A 19609-nucleotide genomic window follows, 5' to 3' on the forward strand; every position below is an offset into this window, starting at 1 on the left:
TCAGTCGCTGCCGCCTACTTGCGTTAAGCTTAAAACTGTCATATCCACACATAATTGCCAGATATTAAACTGTGAAGACAAGACCACTCAGCCAGATAACTCTCAGGTAAATTCTGCTCTCTTTTAAATAAGTAGAAGCCCAAGGTGTTTTTGTGATGTTACTCTGCCATTTTCAGGAGAAAAGTAGGAACCAGATTTTTTCACAGGAGTCATGTCCTGCCATTTGTTGCTTCTGTCTGCTTGTTCTGCTGCACAATGTTCTGTCATAAGCAGATGGAGATTCCTTAGAGTATTGCTGGGAGCCATCATACTGATGTTTCTGAAACATCTTGGTTCTTTGGAAGATTATTTCCTTTTATGTTTGCTGAAGTTTATGAATAAAAATATCTGGGTAGTTGCCACTGATGGTGCAACTTGCCACTGGAGGAGGTGGGTCCCTCCGACTTCCATGTAAGCACAGTGATGAAACTGAGAACAGCCTCTGGCATCGTGTCTGCATTCTCACCACAGAGCCCTGATCCCGACAGCTGATGTGCTGCTGACAACTTTATTCCTGTAACTGGCAGCCAAAAGTAGAAGTTTGATCTAGTGGCATCTCTTCAGCTGAAACAGCTTCCTTTAAATCTTTCCTGTTTTGCAATGTTTCTGTTATTATTTATATTAAATGATGCATCTTAAAACATGCAGAATCTGTCAGGCAGTGTCTGAGCCAGGGCTCCCTGAGTGCCAGAAACAGCAAGGCCTGGTTTCCTAAACATTTGTGTTTCATGGCTGCTTGAGCTCTGCTCAGATCTCTCCTCGTGGCTGGGGCATGTGTTGTTTCTTCATGGCTGGGGAATTCTGTGTGAATAGGCTTTTGTCATAACATAGGAACTTACACTACAGCCTTTTTCCTGAAGGAGACAGGAGGGCACTTACACAATCTTTCTCTTGTCCACAGCCATCTGTTTTCACAGAAAATTGGTAGGAGCTTTCTTGTGTTTGAAAACTCTGGGTTCTTTTTTCAAATTGAACAAAATTATCTAGAGAAGAAGGGGAAAACAGACAGATGGTGTTGAGCCACATTAGCCTAGTCTTTTTTAGCAACTGAAACTAACAAAGAAAAAGACAGAGTCCATTTTTTCCTGCCACGCTTTCCTATATATTGATCTTTTCAGTGGTGGAGTGACAGAACTGTGGTAAGGGGACATCACTCTGCAGAGCATTGCTGAGCTTTACCTGCTGCTGCCTTTGTGACTGCCTGCTCTTTCTTCCCCTTCTCCATCTCCTGATCCCCACAGATGCCTTATCTGGAGGAGGCTGTGAGGAGTGGGTGGACAGGGACACCTAGCCAGGGAAGAGAGTAACCACATGTGGCAAAGTCACAGCTATGGCTAAAGAGGGAAGTTTGTAAACAGACCCATTTGGTTTGTACAAGGTGTGGGTAAACAGTACTGAACATGTCAGAAATAGGGATGCTTTTAGTCTTTGTATTTGCACTGTTTGTGCTCTTTACTCATGCCATTGCATGAAGCCTTAAAATCCAGCCTGGAAAATGTTATTTATGCATTTGTCAATAAGTAGGCAAAATTACTAAATTACTGATCTTTGTACTATAAGTCTTTAGTAAAAGGCTTTGTCTTCAATGGCAAACAAGACATGGTTTAAGAGAAGCATTGAATGTCTTTTACTTATCTCACTGCAAGAAGCTGTTGGGGAGAGGTTGCAAGCTGTTTCCACCATGGTGTTGTTCAGGTGTACATTCTAGTTTGGAATATATGGACATGATCCCAAACCACCTACATCCCTTCTCCCCTAGTGACTTGACAGTACATGTTAGTTGTAAATGTGCCTTCAGAAGACTCATCTATGCAATAACTGAAGATGTATTTATTACAGAGGAGCAAAACTTTAAGAGCTTTTTAAATACTGTAGTTTTAGTTGGAAGGTGGGCAAGATTTTGAGAGCTGCAAGTATGTGAAAGGTACAAGGATGGCAGAAGGCTGCAAACACAATTACATTGTGATCTAGAATGACTCTCTTCTCAGTTGAAGGCAAGCACCCAAATAGCACCAGTAGTAATAGTTCCTGTAAACTCTGTATGATTTAGCAGATACAGGATAACCTACAACCTGCAGCACATGGCAATATACACCATTTAAGTGGCACTGCTTTATAGCTAAATATTTAGAAAAAATTTACGAGTGCTTTCCTAGAATTGGGTCTTGGCAGGGAAAGAAGAGAGAGGAAAGTAAGGAAAGTACTGAGCATGACTCTCCTTAGGGACAGGTATTTCATACCCTTGACCACTTCCTGATTTATTTTTTTTTCAAACCTCAGCTGCCTAATTGCACTCTGACTGCCAGTACAGAAATTTGTATTCATAGACAAAGGGAAGATGCAATTAATTGGAAACTTTATCAGTGCCCTTTCTCAAATCATCAGAGAGCCTGAACAAAGATTACTTTCTGTGGCACCTTCTCAATATGACATTACCCAGCATTATCTTAGGAATAACACCTGTAGAGGGAGCAGAAGTCAGGAAAAAGCTCTGCAAGTGCTGACTTGCCATGGCAGCACAAGATAGTGCCATGGTGCTGACCACTGATGCTTCTTTTTGTCAAGCCTCTTCACCCTTCAGGTGAGAAAAGAGGATTAGAGAATTTGTGCATATTTGTTTTCAGGTTTTGTGGAGATGAACAAAAGGGAATTCACACTCTTATCCATATGCAAAAAAAGGGGGCAAACATTCTTTAATTTTTGGAACATAAAGATTATGCAAAAAGTGTGTGACTAAAGCCCTGAGTAGTTTTCAATAGCATATATAAATATTTATAATATTTGGCAACCTGGGTTTGGAATGGATTAGAAGATAATGTGCTGGCCTGCTGCCACAATTCCAGACTGTAAAACTTGAAAGGGTATTGTTGTGTATACACAGCATGCTGGTAGTAGCCATTATTTGTTATATTATGCAGATGGTTCTATTTCAGAAAGATCCAAATTTAGGTTTGTATGGCTTTTTGATAGAGGTCTTGCTTAGCACTGCAAGTAAACAGAGGTTAATCTTTGCAGGCATGGACTAGAGGTAATCCTCTATTTGAAGAAAAAGGAGCAGGCAATTAAACTTCCATCTGAACATTTTTTCTGTCCATGTTTCTAGTTTTCTTGCATCAAAAGAAGACAATCTAACTTATCTATGAGATTTGGGAAGGGAAATTTCACTATGTTTCATAACCTGTTTTTCTGTTCACTTCGTCCCTTACAAAGAGGAACTGTTAGGAGTTAGACATTTTGAGACAGTAGAACAACACTTGGAAAAAAAGTAGTGTGAAAAGAGCTCTTCAAAGATACATAATGCTTCAGAATCTCACATTGGCTTGTGATGCTGTCTTTGGGCCACATTTATTCAGACTTAACACTCACTTCCTCATTGGTTTGTATTTCATCATTGCCAGGATAATTCTGAATGCACTGATAGAATCACATCATCCTCAGGAAAAGGCAAAGGAACCCTTTAAAATGAAGTCTTTCAGCCAACTGAAGGAAGCCAGGCAGTTCAGCCTTTAACCAGAGGTCAGACAAGTCCGTTTCCACTTCCATTTTTCCTTGCCCAGAAGAGCCCACACAATGGCAAATTTGAAAATAGCAAAAACTTTTTTAAAAACCTTCACTACATACCCATAATTTTTCTTTCAGTACAGTACTGCATTACAGTACTTATTTTGGATGTTCTGCTCTTTTTGAGAACAAACTTCCATGAGAGGAAAAAGAGTAAAGTTTATCCAAATAACACTTTTTTTGATAAATCTAAGTTTTCACATATGAAGCTAAATAATAATAACTCCAAAGATTATTACAAAATGAGGCTTCAAAACGTAAATACATAAGGATATGAAAATTTAGGGTGTGTATTAACAATCCATCTAGAAATCACATCAAGCAAAACTAGCTATCTTCCTAAAAATGAAGTGTTCTTAGCACAGCTTCCTTTGAAGCTAGACAGTCTTGAAACTTCATCGTGTTGGTTGGTGCAGTTCAGCTTTATGATCTCTCCTTGAAACAGTCATTGGAGATGAGTATATTTTGAACTGGTATAAATCAAAATAGCAGCATCACGTAACAGAGCAAATATGAAGCCATAGAAGTGTGAAACAGTCATGTTTATATGCTTGTGTTGTTTTGACTTACATTTGATTGGGTTAGACTGGAAAACTGACACTGTTCCATGCAGTGTGTTCTGTCTCAGCCCAGTTACCTTGAGTATTTAAGAGGTTTCATTGAAGTCAGTGGAGTTTATTCACATGCTTAATGCTAAGCACCTGTGAAAACGTTTGCAAGGTAAGTGCCTTAGGGAATCTGCATAGTAATAGTGGCTTGAAGAGGTATGAAAATTACATTAGGATAAAATTTACACTTACTTGAATTATAGATGTGGATACATATAACTTTAGGAACAACATAAGCAGATCCATTTCTGGATTCCCTACATATTTTGGGAAAGTGTGTTTTAGAAATAACATATTTTAGATCAGTTTCATTTGCTAATACAAGGTGTAATCCACAAACATTTAGGACGTCATATACCAATACTGTTTCTTATGCCAACCAAGCAACTCATTTTTGTATGCTTCACACGACATTAAACTGCCTGAGATTATCCATTGTGTGTGTAAGGAATGTCTTACAGTGGTGCTTCCCATTCTGGAATGAGACATTTCACAAGATTAGTTCCTTTCTAACATTTTCATTTAAGATTATAATTGTAACTTCATTTGAGGAGCATATGCCCCAGGCTTTCTTGTTCACTAGTAAGAGATATATAATTCCATTTTGTGAGAGCTTATGACTAACTAGCTTGTTAATCTTGGTGAGAGTGTACTGTGTTAGAAGATGTCGCTGTGTTGAAACACAGACATTAGAGTCTGATAGGGAGTAGCGTTTCCTTCCTCTACTTTTTTCTTAACCTAAGCAAAAGAAACTGAAACAAATCTTGTCCTTATAACAGGGATTGAATCAAACTATTTAGCTAAGTGCTGAAATTTCGGTTTATTTGACATTATGTAGAACAACTAATTCTGCCCCATGGGGGCAGAATTACTGGTGGGTATATTATTTCTGTGGTGCTAATCACAGAAACCAGTTAAAATTCTACAGTCCAGAACTAATGTTTTTCTGTATGTCTAACCTTAATTTATTTTCTTAAAATCTATTGTAAAATAACATCTGATTTATCACAGCAAGTGTATTGATTGAAACTGAATTGAATGAAATTATGGGTTTTTTTGTGCTAAAGAGGAAGCACAGCCAAAAAGGACTGAAGTGACTTCTGCTTTTTTTTTGGTGAACTGTCAGTAGAAGGGTCCACCAAAAGTGAATCCACTTTTCAGGTTGAGTTAGAGACACTTGTGCAAAGTAACACTGTGTAACAGGTCTGTTTATGAAACTTGGCTGCAGGCCACAGTACTGACAGTGGCGTTCTCACCTGTGAACCAAGCATTCTGCCAGTGGAATCACCCTTATGTGCTTATTCATACTGTCAGCTTCCAGGAGGACTGCATTTTAAAGTCAAGTTTGTATAAAAGGTGAAAGCTCTTTAATTGCCGAATATATTCCAGAAATGGCCTTGCTCTTAGGAGCTGATAGTCTTTAAATTAACGTGTATATACTCCGTGGTATTCCTTTTACTTTTTAATATGGTAAGATGTTATCAAAGAAATGCACATTGAAGGGGCTGATTTTCATTCTTACTTAGGGCCTTTTGCAGCATTCAAGCAAGGGAAAGAGTTCTCTGAGCGCATGTAAATTATACTCATGCTTATTTAAAGCCTGTGTAAATGCAAATCACACCCTATACATTAAAGTAGCAGCATTAAAATTATATTTTCATTCATATGACTGCTTTTATTGGCATGTGTCTTCACACTCAGGCACAGAGGTGCTTCGTTTGAATGCTGATGAAATACAGTGCTTGTTCTCTGATTGCATCCCATCTTTTCCTTCCAGCGCATGATTGCCAACACTGTCAGGACAGTGAAATTCTGCCGAAGCCAATCTTTCAGTAAGTGTATTACAACATCTGTACTGTCGGCATTATCAGCAGTAGCTACAGTAATTACAACTAATTCTGTGTGTACCAGAACTGAAGAGCCTGCTTTCCAGTGATTCTTCCATGTTTGGATCCTGTGATGTTTCACAGGGTGAAATATCCTTCAGGAAGCTCTAATAAACCCCTTCTCTCTATCTCTTTTCCATGTGTGCGAAAGAGCTAAATAACTGTGAGGTCTCTACCCATCTGTCAGATTAGAGCCAGTTGAAATTAGACCCTGGATTCAGAAGTGGTTGAAATAAGTCTAGCAGGCAGCAGCACACAAATGCTTGCTTGGATAAATGCTGTTTTAATATGAAACCAGTCTGGAGACATGACCTTTATAAATGATATAACTGGTGAATTTAAAACCTGTTTGTCAGTATAATTACCAGAACTTCCCTGAGGCCATGTAAGATGACAGAACTGTATGGTCAAACAGGCTTCTCTGTGGGTCTCATCCCATTGAGCTGCACTGTCAGTCTCAGTCACATGGGCATTTTCTCAGCACTTCATCCATTTTGACTCACAGTACCATTCCTCTTTCTGAAACAATGAATAAATAATATAAAACTATATTTTTATAAAAATAGTTTATTTCCATATGAGTCAAAGCTTAACTGTAGAAGATCTGTAGACATTTCTGTAGAACGGTAGAAATTAAGAAAGATTTTTTTTCATCCACAATCCAGGTTTTTCTGGCTTTGTGTCTTTAATTTTGATGTATTAAGCACGAGGGAGACCTCCACATACTTAGAAATGGAAGCAGATTTTCATTATACATGATATAACAAAATGTCAGTATATAGATTTACTGGATCCAAATTCCATGGTTTTTGTGTGTGTGTGTGTATGTGTAATGTAATGTAGATGCCTCAGTATAATTTTTTAGTTGAATTTAAGTTACCTAACACACATTACACTGTAAGCTGTTCCTATGGGGCTGAAGATACTTTGAATTTAACTCAGTAGTATTCCGTAACAGCTGCTGGAGTAGGTATAATGTGGTTAAATAATGTAAACAGGTAGTAAATTCTGAGGCTTGAATGGGGCAGTCACTAAGCACTACATTGTTACAAATATTTAAAATGACAATATTGCATGAAAAGAGGCTTAAATCAATTACATAATTTTGAATCTGTGACAGTTGCTGGTTCAAAAGCAAATGAGCAGCTTTAAATTGTACTTGTTAGCTGTATAATGTATAGCTAATGACTGATAAGATGATGTGTAAAACTGTAACCAAGGGCCATCAATTTCAGTAACTGTAGCCAAGGATATCCAAAAGTAAAGTTAATTTGTGGGGGTAGTAACCAGAAAGACCATCAGATACGGAGAAAAGGTTTCAAAGAGAGCAATTTCTAAATATTTCCTTTTTAACTCACCAGGATCTAGTCTTTCCTGTGCAGCGTGTAAGGAGTTGTGCATTTTGTTCAGGCATTTGTCCATTTACGTGTATCAAGCCTACATCATTTCTCTTTCACCAGATCCTGATGCAGCCCTAACTAATAAAAACCATCAGGATGTTCGGAGCTACGTGCGGCAATTAAATGTGATTGACAACCAGAGAACTTTATCACAGATGTCTCACCGACTGGAACCGCGCCGAGCATAAACATTGGGAGCAATGATGAGAAACCATCTTTTATCCTCTCAAGGTCACTTGTTAAGAACTTCACTTTCTCTGCTACTGCACTGCCACCACAAAAATAAGCAAAAACATACCATAAGGTCTTAGGCAACGCACAATGTACCAGCCTGCTGGAGAACTTTGGCTGAGGAAGAATTTATGCACTGTAGGTGTATGGGTGGCCATGTTGTGAACTGTTAATTCATCTTAAAGTGTAGTAAGTGAAATCTCATACAGATTTAAAAAAAGGCAAAAGACAGAATAGTTAGTGGGAAATGAACAAAAACTTAAACAGTTCTAAGGTAGGTAGTGGGTTCTTCTCCCTAATTAAGAATCTGTATTTTATGATTTATGCTTCAGGTCAGGACCAAAACTGATTGTCAGTTTAGCTTGCTCAGCTACTCTTGACCTCAACAGAAGATGGATGTAAGGATCTGATGAAATTATGTAGGTTCAAGAGCGGTCCAAGGTATTGTTCCATTCAGAGAAGACTTATAAATATTTCCATTTTAAATACAACAAATACTAAGAAAAATTCCTAGTCTTAATCATATGGTCTACTACTACAAGCAGTGTGGCCATTTCAGAAAACTGACAGGACTGAAAATATTTGAATAATAAATAGATTAATCAGTGTTTACATTTTACTTCCTTCTTTTTAAATTACCAATCGAGTTTTTACAAAATTCAATTAAAAAGTAAGGTCATCAAAATCAATAGCATTAAAGGTAGCAAAGGACTGGTTCAAAAAGAGCACAATATGCACAAATGGATTTCAAGACAATATTTTCCTGGACATTAAAACCTTAAACTTCAGCTAGAATTAATCGTGGCTGGTTAACACATTTTCTGGTCTTACACATTTACACATATCTTAATTTTCAGCCAACTGTTTGCACTTTCAATAGACTGTAAATAAATGTCAATTCATTATGTTCTAGAATATTTATTTATGTAATAGTTATTGTGCCAAAATAATTCTGGTTTATTTATTTTGTTTAGCATGTTATGAGAGTACAGCTTTTGTCTTCACACTCTGTGCATTTACATGTAGAAGTTGTGTGATCTATCTTTTCTGTAAATAACATGCAGTACCTTATTAAATGTAATTGCTGGAAGGGTTTAGTCACTGGCCTTATTTGCACTTTCAGCTTCATTCCTGCATAAATACCAATGCTACTAATTGGCTGATATATCAAACTTGGCTTGTCATTTGCTGGGCCTCAAACCAGCAGTTGGCCTTCATGCACTGAGAGATGGACGATGAGATTAAAGCCAGTCAGATCCATCCTGCCACGGGGGATGACAGTCAGGCAGTGACGCAACACCACGGTCTCGTTAGCTCATTTGTTTCTCAGGAGAAAACATTTAGATTGGAAGGGTTTAAATAAAGAAGGGATATATTCTTAATTTTAGCTATCTAACTAATTTGTCCTGCTCAGTCAGGACACGTGAGTACTACAAGTTATCTTATCTTGGCCAGGATTTTACCTCAGGTTGGCAAACTCAAGACCTTGGCTAATAGGGCACTTGAGAGACCTCTGGGTTCGATGCCCGTGGGGAGGTCTCTCAGGGCCTGCAGCCATGAGGGGAGAGGTGGTCTGGCATGTGCCCTTTCCCCTCCTGAATGCTCCTGGGGATGGCTGTACTACTGCTGGGCAAGCCCAGATGGCAGCCAAGTGCATGCCAAGGGAATGACGATGTTCAAATGACAAAAGTCTTTCCTACTGCATTCACACTCGTTCTGTGCTGGGAAGCTGGATGTCAGAAAACTGATTAAGCCCGAAATTAGAAGTTGGAACTATTATCTCATAATTAAGCTTCAGAGATGACCTCATTGATATAGTCTACATTTTGCTTTGGACACAGAGCATATTAGTTTTGGAATTGAGCAGGACTGTGTAGAATCAGTATACACATACAATTTTTTTTATCTATAAAAATAATTACATTCTTTTCATCAAAACATAAACTCTGCAAAAGTTGAGAGTCACTGGGGAAATGCTGACACAGACCCACAATCTGCTTGGTACCTGCATTCTGCAAAGGAAGGATTTACACAGTTAAGAAATATTCTGCAGCATGATGAAATAATTTATTTTAACTTTGCTGTCTGACTAGAAGTTCAAGGTGATTCAGAGGAAAACTAGCTAATAATATGGAGACAAATTTATGTCTTATCATTTCAAGTGAGAAATATTTATTTCCATTTGTGCTGTTTGATGAATATACTTCATATGGCTTTTTCAGATACAGAATCTTCCCAGAAGCAAAGTATGCAGTAGAATAAACTACAGGGACACAATTAATTCAACAGGCATTTTTATCTTTGCAATCAGTTGGTAACATTTCTGAGTTCATGATTTTATTTGTTCCAGGTTTGTTCCTATTGTTTGGACTTTCATTTATTTCTGTGTTAGCTGGTTTATAAAGCTGCCAAGTTTTGGCTTGGCTCTGCATATAGACTAATTCTTCATCTGTTTAGTATGTTTTTAGCCCCTTGGTTTATTCTTTTTTTCTTTAGAACTTCTAACTGTTTTACTTATTTATTGCCAACAGTCTCTGTCGTGTAGTTGTATCCCAGTGATACAAAGAGAGGCTTCGTGGCACCTCCATGTCAACAAATGAATGCAGTTTACTTACTCAATGAAACAGGTATCTGACATTTTTAAATTTTCCAATAAAGGGTGCTGTATAAATAACAAGTCTTGCTATCTCTGTATCTAACTAATTCAAGTGGCTCAGATAGTTGCTATGGTTTTAATCACTTTCTAAATATCTAGAGATTAGATGAATAAAACTACCTTCTGGCTCTAGAATCTGTCCTGGCCTTCCCTTGCTCCCTGTATTGACTTTTCAACAGGAAGGCAGCTGTCAATATATTGCTCTAGCTGTAGGAAGTCTAAGCGGCTGTTGCACTGGATTGGAGAATGAATAGGAACTCAAGAAACACTGAAATGTCAAAACATCCATCCTGACTTCACCCTGTGCTCGCAGCTGCGAGTCACAACATGTTCCTGCTCCGCGGAGGGCACGCCTTGCTGCTGCCTCTCAGACAGCTCTGCAGGCCTGGCTGCAGGGAGCTGGGCAATCCCCAGCACCGCTCTGCTCAGGCTCCATCCTGTTTTAGGTGCAGCACTTGGTCTTTTCTCAATGACCAGGCCCAGTGCTGACAAAAGCAGGGAGGAATGGTTAAATCCAGGGAAGCTCAAATCCTGTACACCAGGAGGCTACAACTGTTTGGTAAAGGCAGGATTAAAAATATTTTCCATGGACATCTTGTTCAAACCCAGTTGGCCACAAAGGTATAATAGTGACAGATAAAAGAATTCAAATGTATTTGCAGGACTCTGCAGATGGAGGGTTTGGGTTCTTTCTTCCTAGGTAAAATATTGTGAGGGCACACAGTCTCTTCAGACCAGGTACAAAGGGAGACAGAAACAAAATGCTTCTTTTCAGAGACACTGGCAAAGCAGCCTTTTAAGTACAAGAAGTTTAAATATAATTTAGAAATCTTACAAAATAGGGTAGAGTGAAATCAAAAGATTTAGCCTTCAGGGGTACAAAAAGAGATAATGAATTTTGCTTTGGAAAAAAATTAACAAAATTATAAATCTAAATTGTTAACACAGCTTCTTAGAAAGGTCAACTGCATAATATAGAGCACCTTAACCTCTTCCAGCAATTTTTAAACACCATACAGCTTAAATAGACTACTTCTGAATTCAGCAGCATTTCTTCTGGGAGCTCTGAATGCAAATCAAGAGGTAATAGTAGAAGGAAATTAAAAGATGTGCTATTCTCATTTCATTTTTTGTACTGATAATAAGGAAAGCAGCATAGAGTCATATGGCAAAGTGAACCTCTAACTTCAATAGCTTTTCTTTCACTGTTAATCTGAAATGCATTACACTCTGCCTTTTCAAATAATCATAATGTTCTTTACTGTAGCCTGCATTAAAGTTTAGCAGGCATAAGCAGCGGCTGTCACCAGAGGTCAAGGTATTAGCAATCAAAGAAAATAATGACCAGATTAAAAAGTTATCATTAAAATTCGAAATCAGAAACTTCTTTAGCAGCTTATCTTTGGAGCCCTGTGTCCAGAGCTGTAGCTGTGCCCATGAAACTCCTGGCACCCCCAGATGTCTCCCCACTGCAGTGTGGTGGGGCTGGGCAGCCCCAGGCTGGAGGGGACCCTCACCTTTCTGCCTCCTCTCTTGGAAAGGTGCAGCACTGCCCCAACTAATTCCCACAGGAGAGAGAGCTCTCTGATGTGGCTGGTGGCTAAAACCTGACGTCAAGCTGTGGTCAGTGTTAGAGGAGCACACAGGGTACGGTGCTGCATGCTTGTACCTCCTGCTGTCCAACAGCATGGAGAGAGTGGCTCCAGCCCCACCTGCCCTGTGCAGCTTTAGCAATTACAGCCCTCAGACATCTTCTCACTAAGGCAGCGACTTGCAAATCCACAAAGGAGCACAATCCAACCACGGTCTTGGCAGTTTATGACTCGAGTGACAGGGGGACTGCTGTAGAAGGGGAAATTCTTAAAAGGGAAAAAAGAGCATGTACAGCTACAAAATCTATCACATCTAACTGCTGAAGGGTATTTTACAAAGGGTTGCTTTTTAATAGGCCTGGCACTCAAAGGTAATTTCTGAATTCAAAATAAACTCAGAAACTGACATGATAATGCATAAAGAACGAATAATTACTGACGCAAATTGGAATATTTTTCTTGGAAACTCCATGTAATAAAAATGTGACACATGGGGGTACTGGTAAGAGCTTGACCTTTATTTCCTGGCCCTAATCCATTTGGGTCAGAGTGACAAAAAGCAAACCCTTTCTCACATGGTAGGGGTCAGCCAGTTGTGTTTAATTTTTTTCCTCTTTTTGCTTTCAAATGCAAATAAAGCACATTACCAATGAAAATAATGATTGTAAATGAATACCTCAATTAAAGGAAATTTACATAAAGATACGTAGGATAATGGTAGCAGAAGATATTCCAACATCCTAACAGACAATAATCCATTTCTTAATCAACTTCTGTCAATAATCATAAGCTTTCTGCTCTCCATGGTTTCCTCATTATAACACCACCTCTTGTGTTTTTAAATAGTTCTTTCTTCAGATGCTGTCCGAGCCAGGCAGTGAACCTGCTATCTGCATTTGCCGACTCTTTGTGTTTTTTCACAGGTGTACATTATTTCCTCACAGGACTACTGGCGGCAGCATTGTGGATGTTCTCAGATAACAGAGAGACAGTTTTGCCTTGGGTTTTCTTTAGATGTCCTCATTCTCTGTAGGACTGACCCTTGAGGGCTGCAGTACTGGCAGGTTGCTGTCTAGTGTCTGTTTGAAATACAACATTTCCTTCCATTTGTAATTCCTGCCCTAGTGTTTCTCCTGTTCCTCTTGTCTGGCATGTAACTCCTTTGTGGTGCTCCTGATCAGTTAGCACTGTTGCCAGAAACTAGTTATAGGTTTACAGAGATTTTTGTTTCCTTCCTGTCATAACTAGAAACTGTTAATAGTGTGCTTGTGCTTTGGGGAAGTTGATTACCTTTATTTGGAATCACAGGAAAAGGGACTGAGATGATACAGCTAAACAGATTTATCTACAGTAATGGCTTTTCTGAGGCAGTCTAATATTATCTAACATTTTCTAGTCTTATTTAATCTCTAAATACAAAGAGAAAAAATATGAGATCTCCAATAGACATTTGTTTCTAATAAATGTCCAGTGGATTAAGTAAGTAGCAAAAAATGTAAGCTACTGTATACTACAGTACATCATTAAAAGGAGTTAATATTTTCTTTGTAATTCAAACCAATTCTCTGCCAATGGTGGCCAAAATTTTCATTATTCCGGTACCTGCATTTGCTTTAGAAGGAAGGTAAATGACGTAAATAATTTGGTAATAATTGGTTTTAATAAAGAAAATATGATACTATGCTTTAAATCATTTGTTGAAAGTTCTGTGTTGTTATCTTCCCTTGGTGGTCCTCAGAGGTGGTGGAATTGTGCCTGCCTCTCCCCAAACTCTCTGTGACTGAGCAATTTATTGGGAAAAAATTTAGAGAGAAATGAAGGGACTGTTGCTTCAGTGGAGCTTGGAGTGGTGTGGATTAGAAAACACAAATGGGCACAGCTACAATAATTTCAGTACAGCTCTAAAATAAAGAAAACAGTGTTAAGCTGTATTACATTTTAGAGAAAAAATCTGCCAAAATTAGAACAACAAATTAAGTCCAGTGGACCAGAAAATTTAATATAAGAAGGAGTATGATATATATATATATATATATATACACACAATTAAAAGTATGTCATGAAATGGTAGCTGAGCAGAGTGCTAGTGAGTGGATTACAGCTGAGTATAACGATCGGCTAAAAATTGTGGCGCCAGAAAAAGATAAGAAAACCATTCTTGTAAAACAATCAAGAATTGGATTTCTTGTTAATATTTTGCCATCTCATGGCTATCTCATTACTAATTATATTGATATTTTTGTAGAAGTTACATGTTCTTTTTACACTGAACACATGCCTAATCAAAAGACAGCGTACAAGCTGTAACATGCCAGTTCTGAAAACCATTGTGCACAAAGCAGGTACTTGATCCACACCCATTGCACACAAGCATATTCTGCCACATGTCTGCATTTAATCATTCTGATCTATGTTAAATAATTTTGTGCTTAATATTTTTACAATTAATATTTAAGACTATATTTATAATTTCATGTTAAATATACCATATAGGCACTTTCATAAAATCCTTATTTAAATTTAAAAAAAAAAAAAAAACAACATGTAAGAAAACAACAACAAAGATGGGTCTCAGATGGATAATGGTTGGTATAAGCTCTTTCTTCATTTTCCATGAAGAACAAGAAGAAGCCACTTCTCACAGGACACCAAAGGTTGGGCTGCTGAAGCAAACAGGAATCACGGTCTGGGCTGTGCGAGCATGGGGACTGCATGTAGCATCATGCTGGTGGTTGTGGGTGTACACTCATCACCTCATGTACCCCAGGAATGGCAAGATTGCCTCTGAGCCAATTCCAAAGACAATTCCTTAGATTTTCTACTTGCTATTTACCAGAAAGAGAAAAGGCAGCTTATTTTGGCTGGCAGTTGTCATGCAAGTTGTCTTTTGGCATGCAAGTAGTCTTTTAGTCATGAAACCAATCCTGCTAGTTATGTTTTGGGGTGTAACTGCAGAGGTGTGTGATTGCAGCATATGTGGACATACCTGCACGTATTTCAGTCTGGAAAGCAAGCAAAAATAATGTAGAGAGCGCTTTCAGGTGATCCATTTTTCACTTCTTCCAGATCACAAATCTGGTGGAACAAATGGCATAAGCCTAGTGACACCATGTAGTTGCAGCTAACATTGCTCAAACTAGCTAGATTAACACTAGCATAGACTAGTGCTACATGTTCTACAGCAGTGTGTACAACCTTCCCAGTATATCCCAGGCATGACTTCCACCATGTTTTCCGGCCAATTTTTTAAGCTAGAAATGGAAGCAAGCCATAGCAACCAAAGAAGCAGTCGTGCTTCAAAGAAACTTCTGTGATAAGCCTGAGATGAACTCTGGGCCAGTCTTGAAGGAGAATTGAAAAATACAGAGCAGGTGTCCATCTCCAAATTATCTGTGTCTAGAGTTTCACATACAGTTTAAACTGGCATAAACCACCACACTGCTAAAAAAGCACTTCCAGGCTCCATGCCCTCTCAGCTGCTTTTATCAGCCCTTGCTCCTTTCCTGCCTTTGTGCTGGCACAAGTCTTTGTGCAATTGTCTGATGACCTGCATTCTGCTCTGAGTGAAAACTGATTTGTTTTCTCTGCAGTAGCTTCTCCTGCAAGCCCAACTCCCTTTGCAGCCATGCAAACACCATGCTGGCAGAAGGTGAGGTGGGCAGCACAGCAGCAGGAACAGGGCTCAACAGGCAGGGCAGGGCTGTGCCTTGTGCTTTTGGCAGGCAAGATAATTTAAATCACCTGGACATATGCATGACACTGTATTTTCCATGTTGAAATGTGGTGAGATGTCATTACACAACCTGTAATGAGATATAAAGAAACAATTCATATGAATCTTTTCAACTCTAAAATTGAGTTAAAAGTTGATAGAACTGCCTTTATCCTTTGCCAAGTTTTGTGGCTTTACAATAACTTTTGTTAGTTTTTACACGTTTTATTTTTCTGCCTGTCCCATGTCAATTGAAGAAGGGTGAGATTAGGATTGAGCTCTCCAGAGGTAACTTCTGAGTTTCTCTGAGTTTGCTGCCTCATAAAGGAGGGAAAACATACCACCAATGTGTTGGCTCACTGTTCTATACAGTAAGCCAATACACTTTAAAAACTGCCATTGCACTGGTTTCTGATCTTTTCTAGCTATTTTTAATTTAATTTTCTTGATAATGGAAAAACAACTTGAAAATATCCAGTCTCACTAGCCAGAGGGGAGAAAGAGTACAAGCCCCAAAATGCATGCTCAAAACCTTGTTGTAATAGTTTCAGCTTCACAGCAGTGTAACACTGGGGTTGGACAGTCCTTGCGCAGACTACTTTGCTTTCTCTTACTTGTCCTCTACTAGAGCAGGTGCAATTATGTGATTTAAACGAGTGGCATGTTAACACATTGCCTGGTGCAGACTCTGCACTGCTACTCTTGAAGTAGGAAATATTAACCACCCCCTCATTTCTCATGTGCTACCAGAATAGTTTATTTAAGCCCTGCAACCAGAGCTTAACGTCAGGTATGGCAAATCCCTGCTCTACAGATACACAGCCATGGAAAAAATGCCCAAAGCACAGTAGGCAAGAGAGGTTTGAATGCATGTGCTCAAGGAAAATGCCTATCAAACAGGTGATTTAACATTCAAAGAGATTTTTAAATCATTTGACCAATTGGCAATTGCCTCTGGCAGGAAGGACAAACACTTTAGTGACAGCATTTAAGAGACTAAGTATGTGGCACCTCTCCTCCTCCAGAGCTTAGTTTCATGTGACTTGTGTTTGATATTTGTGTGTTCCTTTAAAATGTGGCGCCTTTGACTGGAAGCTTCTCCAGGCTCACTACATATCAGTTGATAAGAAAGCACAAGTGCTCTCAGATCAGACAAGAACTGCAGGGGTGCATCAGGCACAGCATCACCAGCCAGGCAAGGGATGTGATTGTCCCTGCTCTGCTCAGCACTGGGGTGCCCTCACCTCGGGTGCTGGAGGCAGTTTTGGGTACCACAATAGGAGAAAGATATAAAGCTCTTAGAAGGTGTCCAAAGTAAGCCAACAGCGATGGTGGAGGGCCTTGAGGGGAAGCTGTGTGAGGAGAGGCTGAAGGCACTGGGTCTGTTTGTCCTGGAGGTGACTGAGGGGAGACCTCACTGAAGATACAACTTCCTCAGGAGGGGAAGCAGAGGGGCAGACACAGATCTCTTCTCTGTGGTGACCAGTGACAGGACCCAAGGGAATGGCCTGAAGTTGTGTCAGGGAGGATTAAAATTGGGTATTATTAAAAGGCTCCACACACAGTGTGGGGTTGGGCACTGGAACAGGCTCCCCAGGAAAGTGGTCACAGCACCAAGCCTGACGGAGTCCAAGAAGCATTTGGACACCACTCTCAGGCACATGGTGTGGTTCTTGGGGATGTCCTGTCCAAGGCGAGGAGTCAGACTTCATGGTCTTCGTGGGTCCCTTCCAACACAGTATAGCCTGCGACTGTGTGATTCTGAGAAGCTGATGCTCCGTCCCGCTCGCCTCCGGCCAGCCCCACCACAGCGCTCACGGTGTGGGTGCAGGGTGCGCAGACCGTGAGGGGCCACGGGCGCCGCACCCCAACGCTCGTGTCCCAGGGCAGGGGGGCCACGCTCGCCTCCGCCCGCCGCCCCTGGGGCCGAGGGGCCGCTCCGCGCCGGCACCGCCCGCCCTGCCCGGCACCGCGCCCCCTACAGGCAGGGCACCGCGCCGCCCGGACCCCCGAGCCGCCGGCGGCCGCGCCTCCCCGCGGGGCCCGGCGCGGAGCGCGGGGTGGCGCCGCTGCGAGGCGGTGCGGGGGCGGCGGCGGCTTCGGCTCCGGCACCAACCGGAAGCGCGGGGGACGGAGCGGGAGACGCGGTCGCGCCGGTTGTAGCCTACCTCGCCGGCTCCGGGATCGGCGCCGCTCGGGTCCCGCCAGCCCGGAGCCCCTCGGGAAAGGTGAGGACGGCGAAGCGCCCCCCGCGTAGGCAGCGCTTGGGGCGGCGGCGCGGTGGGTGCGCATTCTGCTGGGCGGAGGGAGGCGGAGGGCAGCGAGCCGGGCCGGGCCGTGGGTGTCCCCTCCGTGCTTGACGTTCTCCGTGCTGAAAGAACTTCAGAAGCCCTGTGAAGGGAGGCGGCCGGCCGGGCACACGGCCTGACCTTGCGTCGCCTTGGTCTCGCCGCGCCGGCCAAACGCCCCCGTGGTCAGCGGCGGCCACGCTTGGCCGCGCGGTGGGACGAGGGTCGGGAAGGAGCCGTGCCCCGCCGGGAGGGCAGGACAGGACAGGCAGAGCAGAGCGGTGTCCGCCGAGCGACACCCGGGCGGGTCGGCCCGGCGCGAGAAGGGTGCTGCTGGCGGCAGCCGCCCGTGAGGACGGGCAGCGGGACACGGGCAGCCGGCGTCCGGCCGGGGGCTGCTGCGCTTGGCCACCCCTGCGCTCCTTAGAATGTCTTTCAAATGCTGCGCACCTGCTGCATTTTGCTGTTGTTTTGGGCATAAAATCCGTCGGGTTGGGATTTGAGGTGTGACTTTAATTCCCTCTGTTTTTTACTTTTTTAAAAGTAAGCTTTGGTCGTTCTTTGGTTTTGCTGTGTTTGCTTAAGTTAGCTCGTTTCCAGCAGTATGATCTTTTATTAAGCACGCGTGTGTGAGCTATTACCCTGTATCCAGCATGCTCTGCTGGGAGTTTTAGCGACAGAGCCATCGGGAAAGCCATGGATCATTACTTTTTCTAAGTTCCAGAAGCAGAAATAATTTGAAAGCACTGGATTAACTGGGTCACTGCCCGAAAACATCATAGCTTTCTGCAGGAGGCATGTGGTTAGATGTTGTCAGGACTTTGTCCTGGAATTGTAAGTCCTCTGAAACCTACTTTTTTTATCTATCCGTAATGTGCTTCGCATACCGGTGGCATTGTGTTATCAATGGTAACCCTGGAGAACCTGGCTCACTGGGAGGGGAAGACAGAAACATGGACAAAACTGAGGCCCAGGTCCTGCAGTCTGGCCTGTGCCGGGACCAAGCTGCACTGTGGGCCTGGATGCAGGCTTAGCTGCCTTATCTTTCTTGTGAGCTTGTGTGTGTACTGCTGGCAGGCATCACTTACAAGGTATAATGTAAGTGAAGTGACCAGTTGAGGGGTTTTCTGAGATAAAGTATTTTTTATTTAATGTGAAGTCTTTAAAGCCTTCAGTCTCTGCCATTGACACACTTTGGCTTTAAAATGATACTTTTCCTCAGAGCTCAAACTGTTTAGGTGGAGTTGAAGCCTTTTTCTGTAGCAATGGCTATATAAATTAAAATAAAATTAGAAATGTTATTAATGGAAGTTATGCAGAATTCTTAGGTTCTGACAAAGGACAGGCTCAAATATTGTTGAGTCTGTAACTAAGGTAGGCAGAGCCATGCCTCCAGTCTCACCATCTGCAGGACTGCTACTCAGTCTGATTAAGAAAGTTTAGGAGTTGTAGGGGTTGTTGGCTTTATTTTAAGTCATTAGGAGATTAGAAGATTACGATATATTTAATTTGGATTTGTGCTTGGAGTTTGTTTGCATCTTATCGATCAGCAGTTCATTATATGATTAAGGTTTTTTTTTTTATTTATAAAAACTTTCTTCTGCAGCATCTTTTGTAGCTCAATGTCACTAACTCC

General features: G+C 41.3%; 2 protein-coding genes across 5 annotated transcripts in view; both read left to right on the plus strand.

Moving 5' to 3' along the window:
* RAPGEF4 (Rap guanine nucleotide exchange factor 4) overlaps positions 1-10472 on the plus strand; it is a 139521-nt gene extending 129049 nt beyond the window's left edge. The window contains exons 30-31 of the mRNA XM_009087997.4: positions 5986-6040; positions 7555-10472. Of these exons, the coding sequence (XP_009086245.2) occupies positions 5986-6040; positions 7555-7682 (183 nt within the window). The 3' untranslated portion in view covers positions 7683-10472. The remainder of the gene's footprint in view (positions 1-5985; positions 6041-7554) is intronic.
* A 7285-nt stretch (positions 10473-17757) lies between these two features.
* Positions 17758-19609, plus strand: part of MAP3K20 (mitogen-activated protein kinase kinase kinase 20) — a 92048-nt gene continuing 90196 nt past the window's right edge. For all 4 annotated transcript variants that reach the window (XR_007778021.1, XM_050977090.1, XM_030241035.2 and 1 more), the window contains exon 1: positions 17758-17913. The gene's annotated coding sequence lies outside the window, so the exon portion shown is untranslated. The remainder of the gene's footprint in view (positions 17914-19609) is intronic.

This window comes from Serinus canaria, chromosome 7 (assembly GCF_022539315.1).
Source record: "Serinus canaria isolate serCan28SL12 chromosome 7, serCan2020, whole genome shotgun sequence".
NCBI classification, from domain to species: domain Eukaryota; kingdom Metazoa; phylum Chordata; class Aves; order Passeriformes; family Fringillidae; genus Serinus; species Serinus canaria.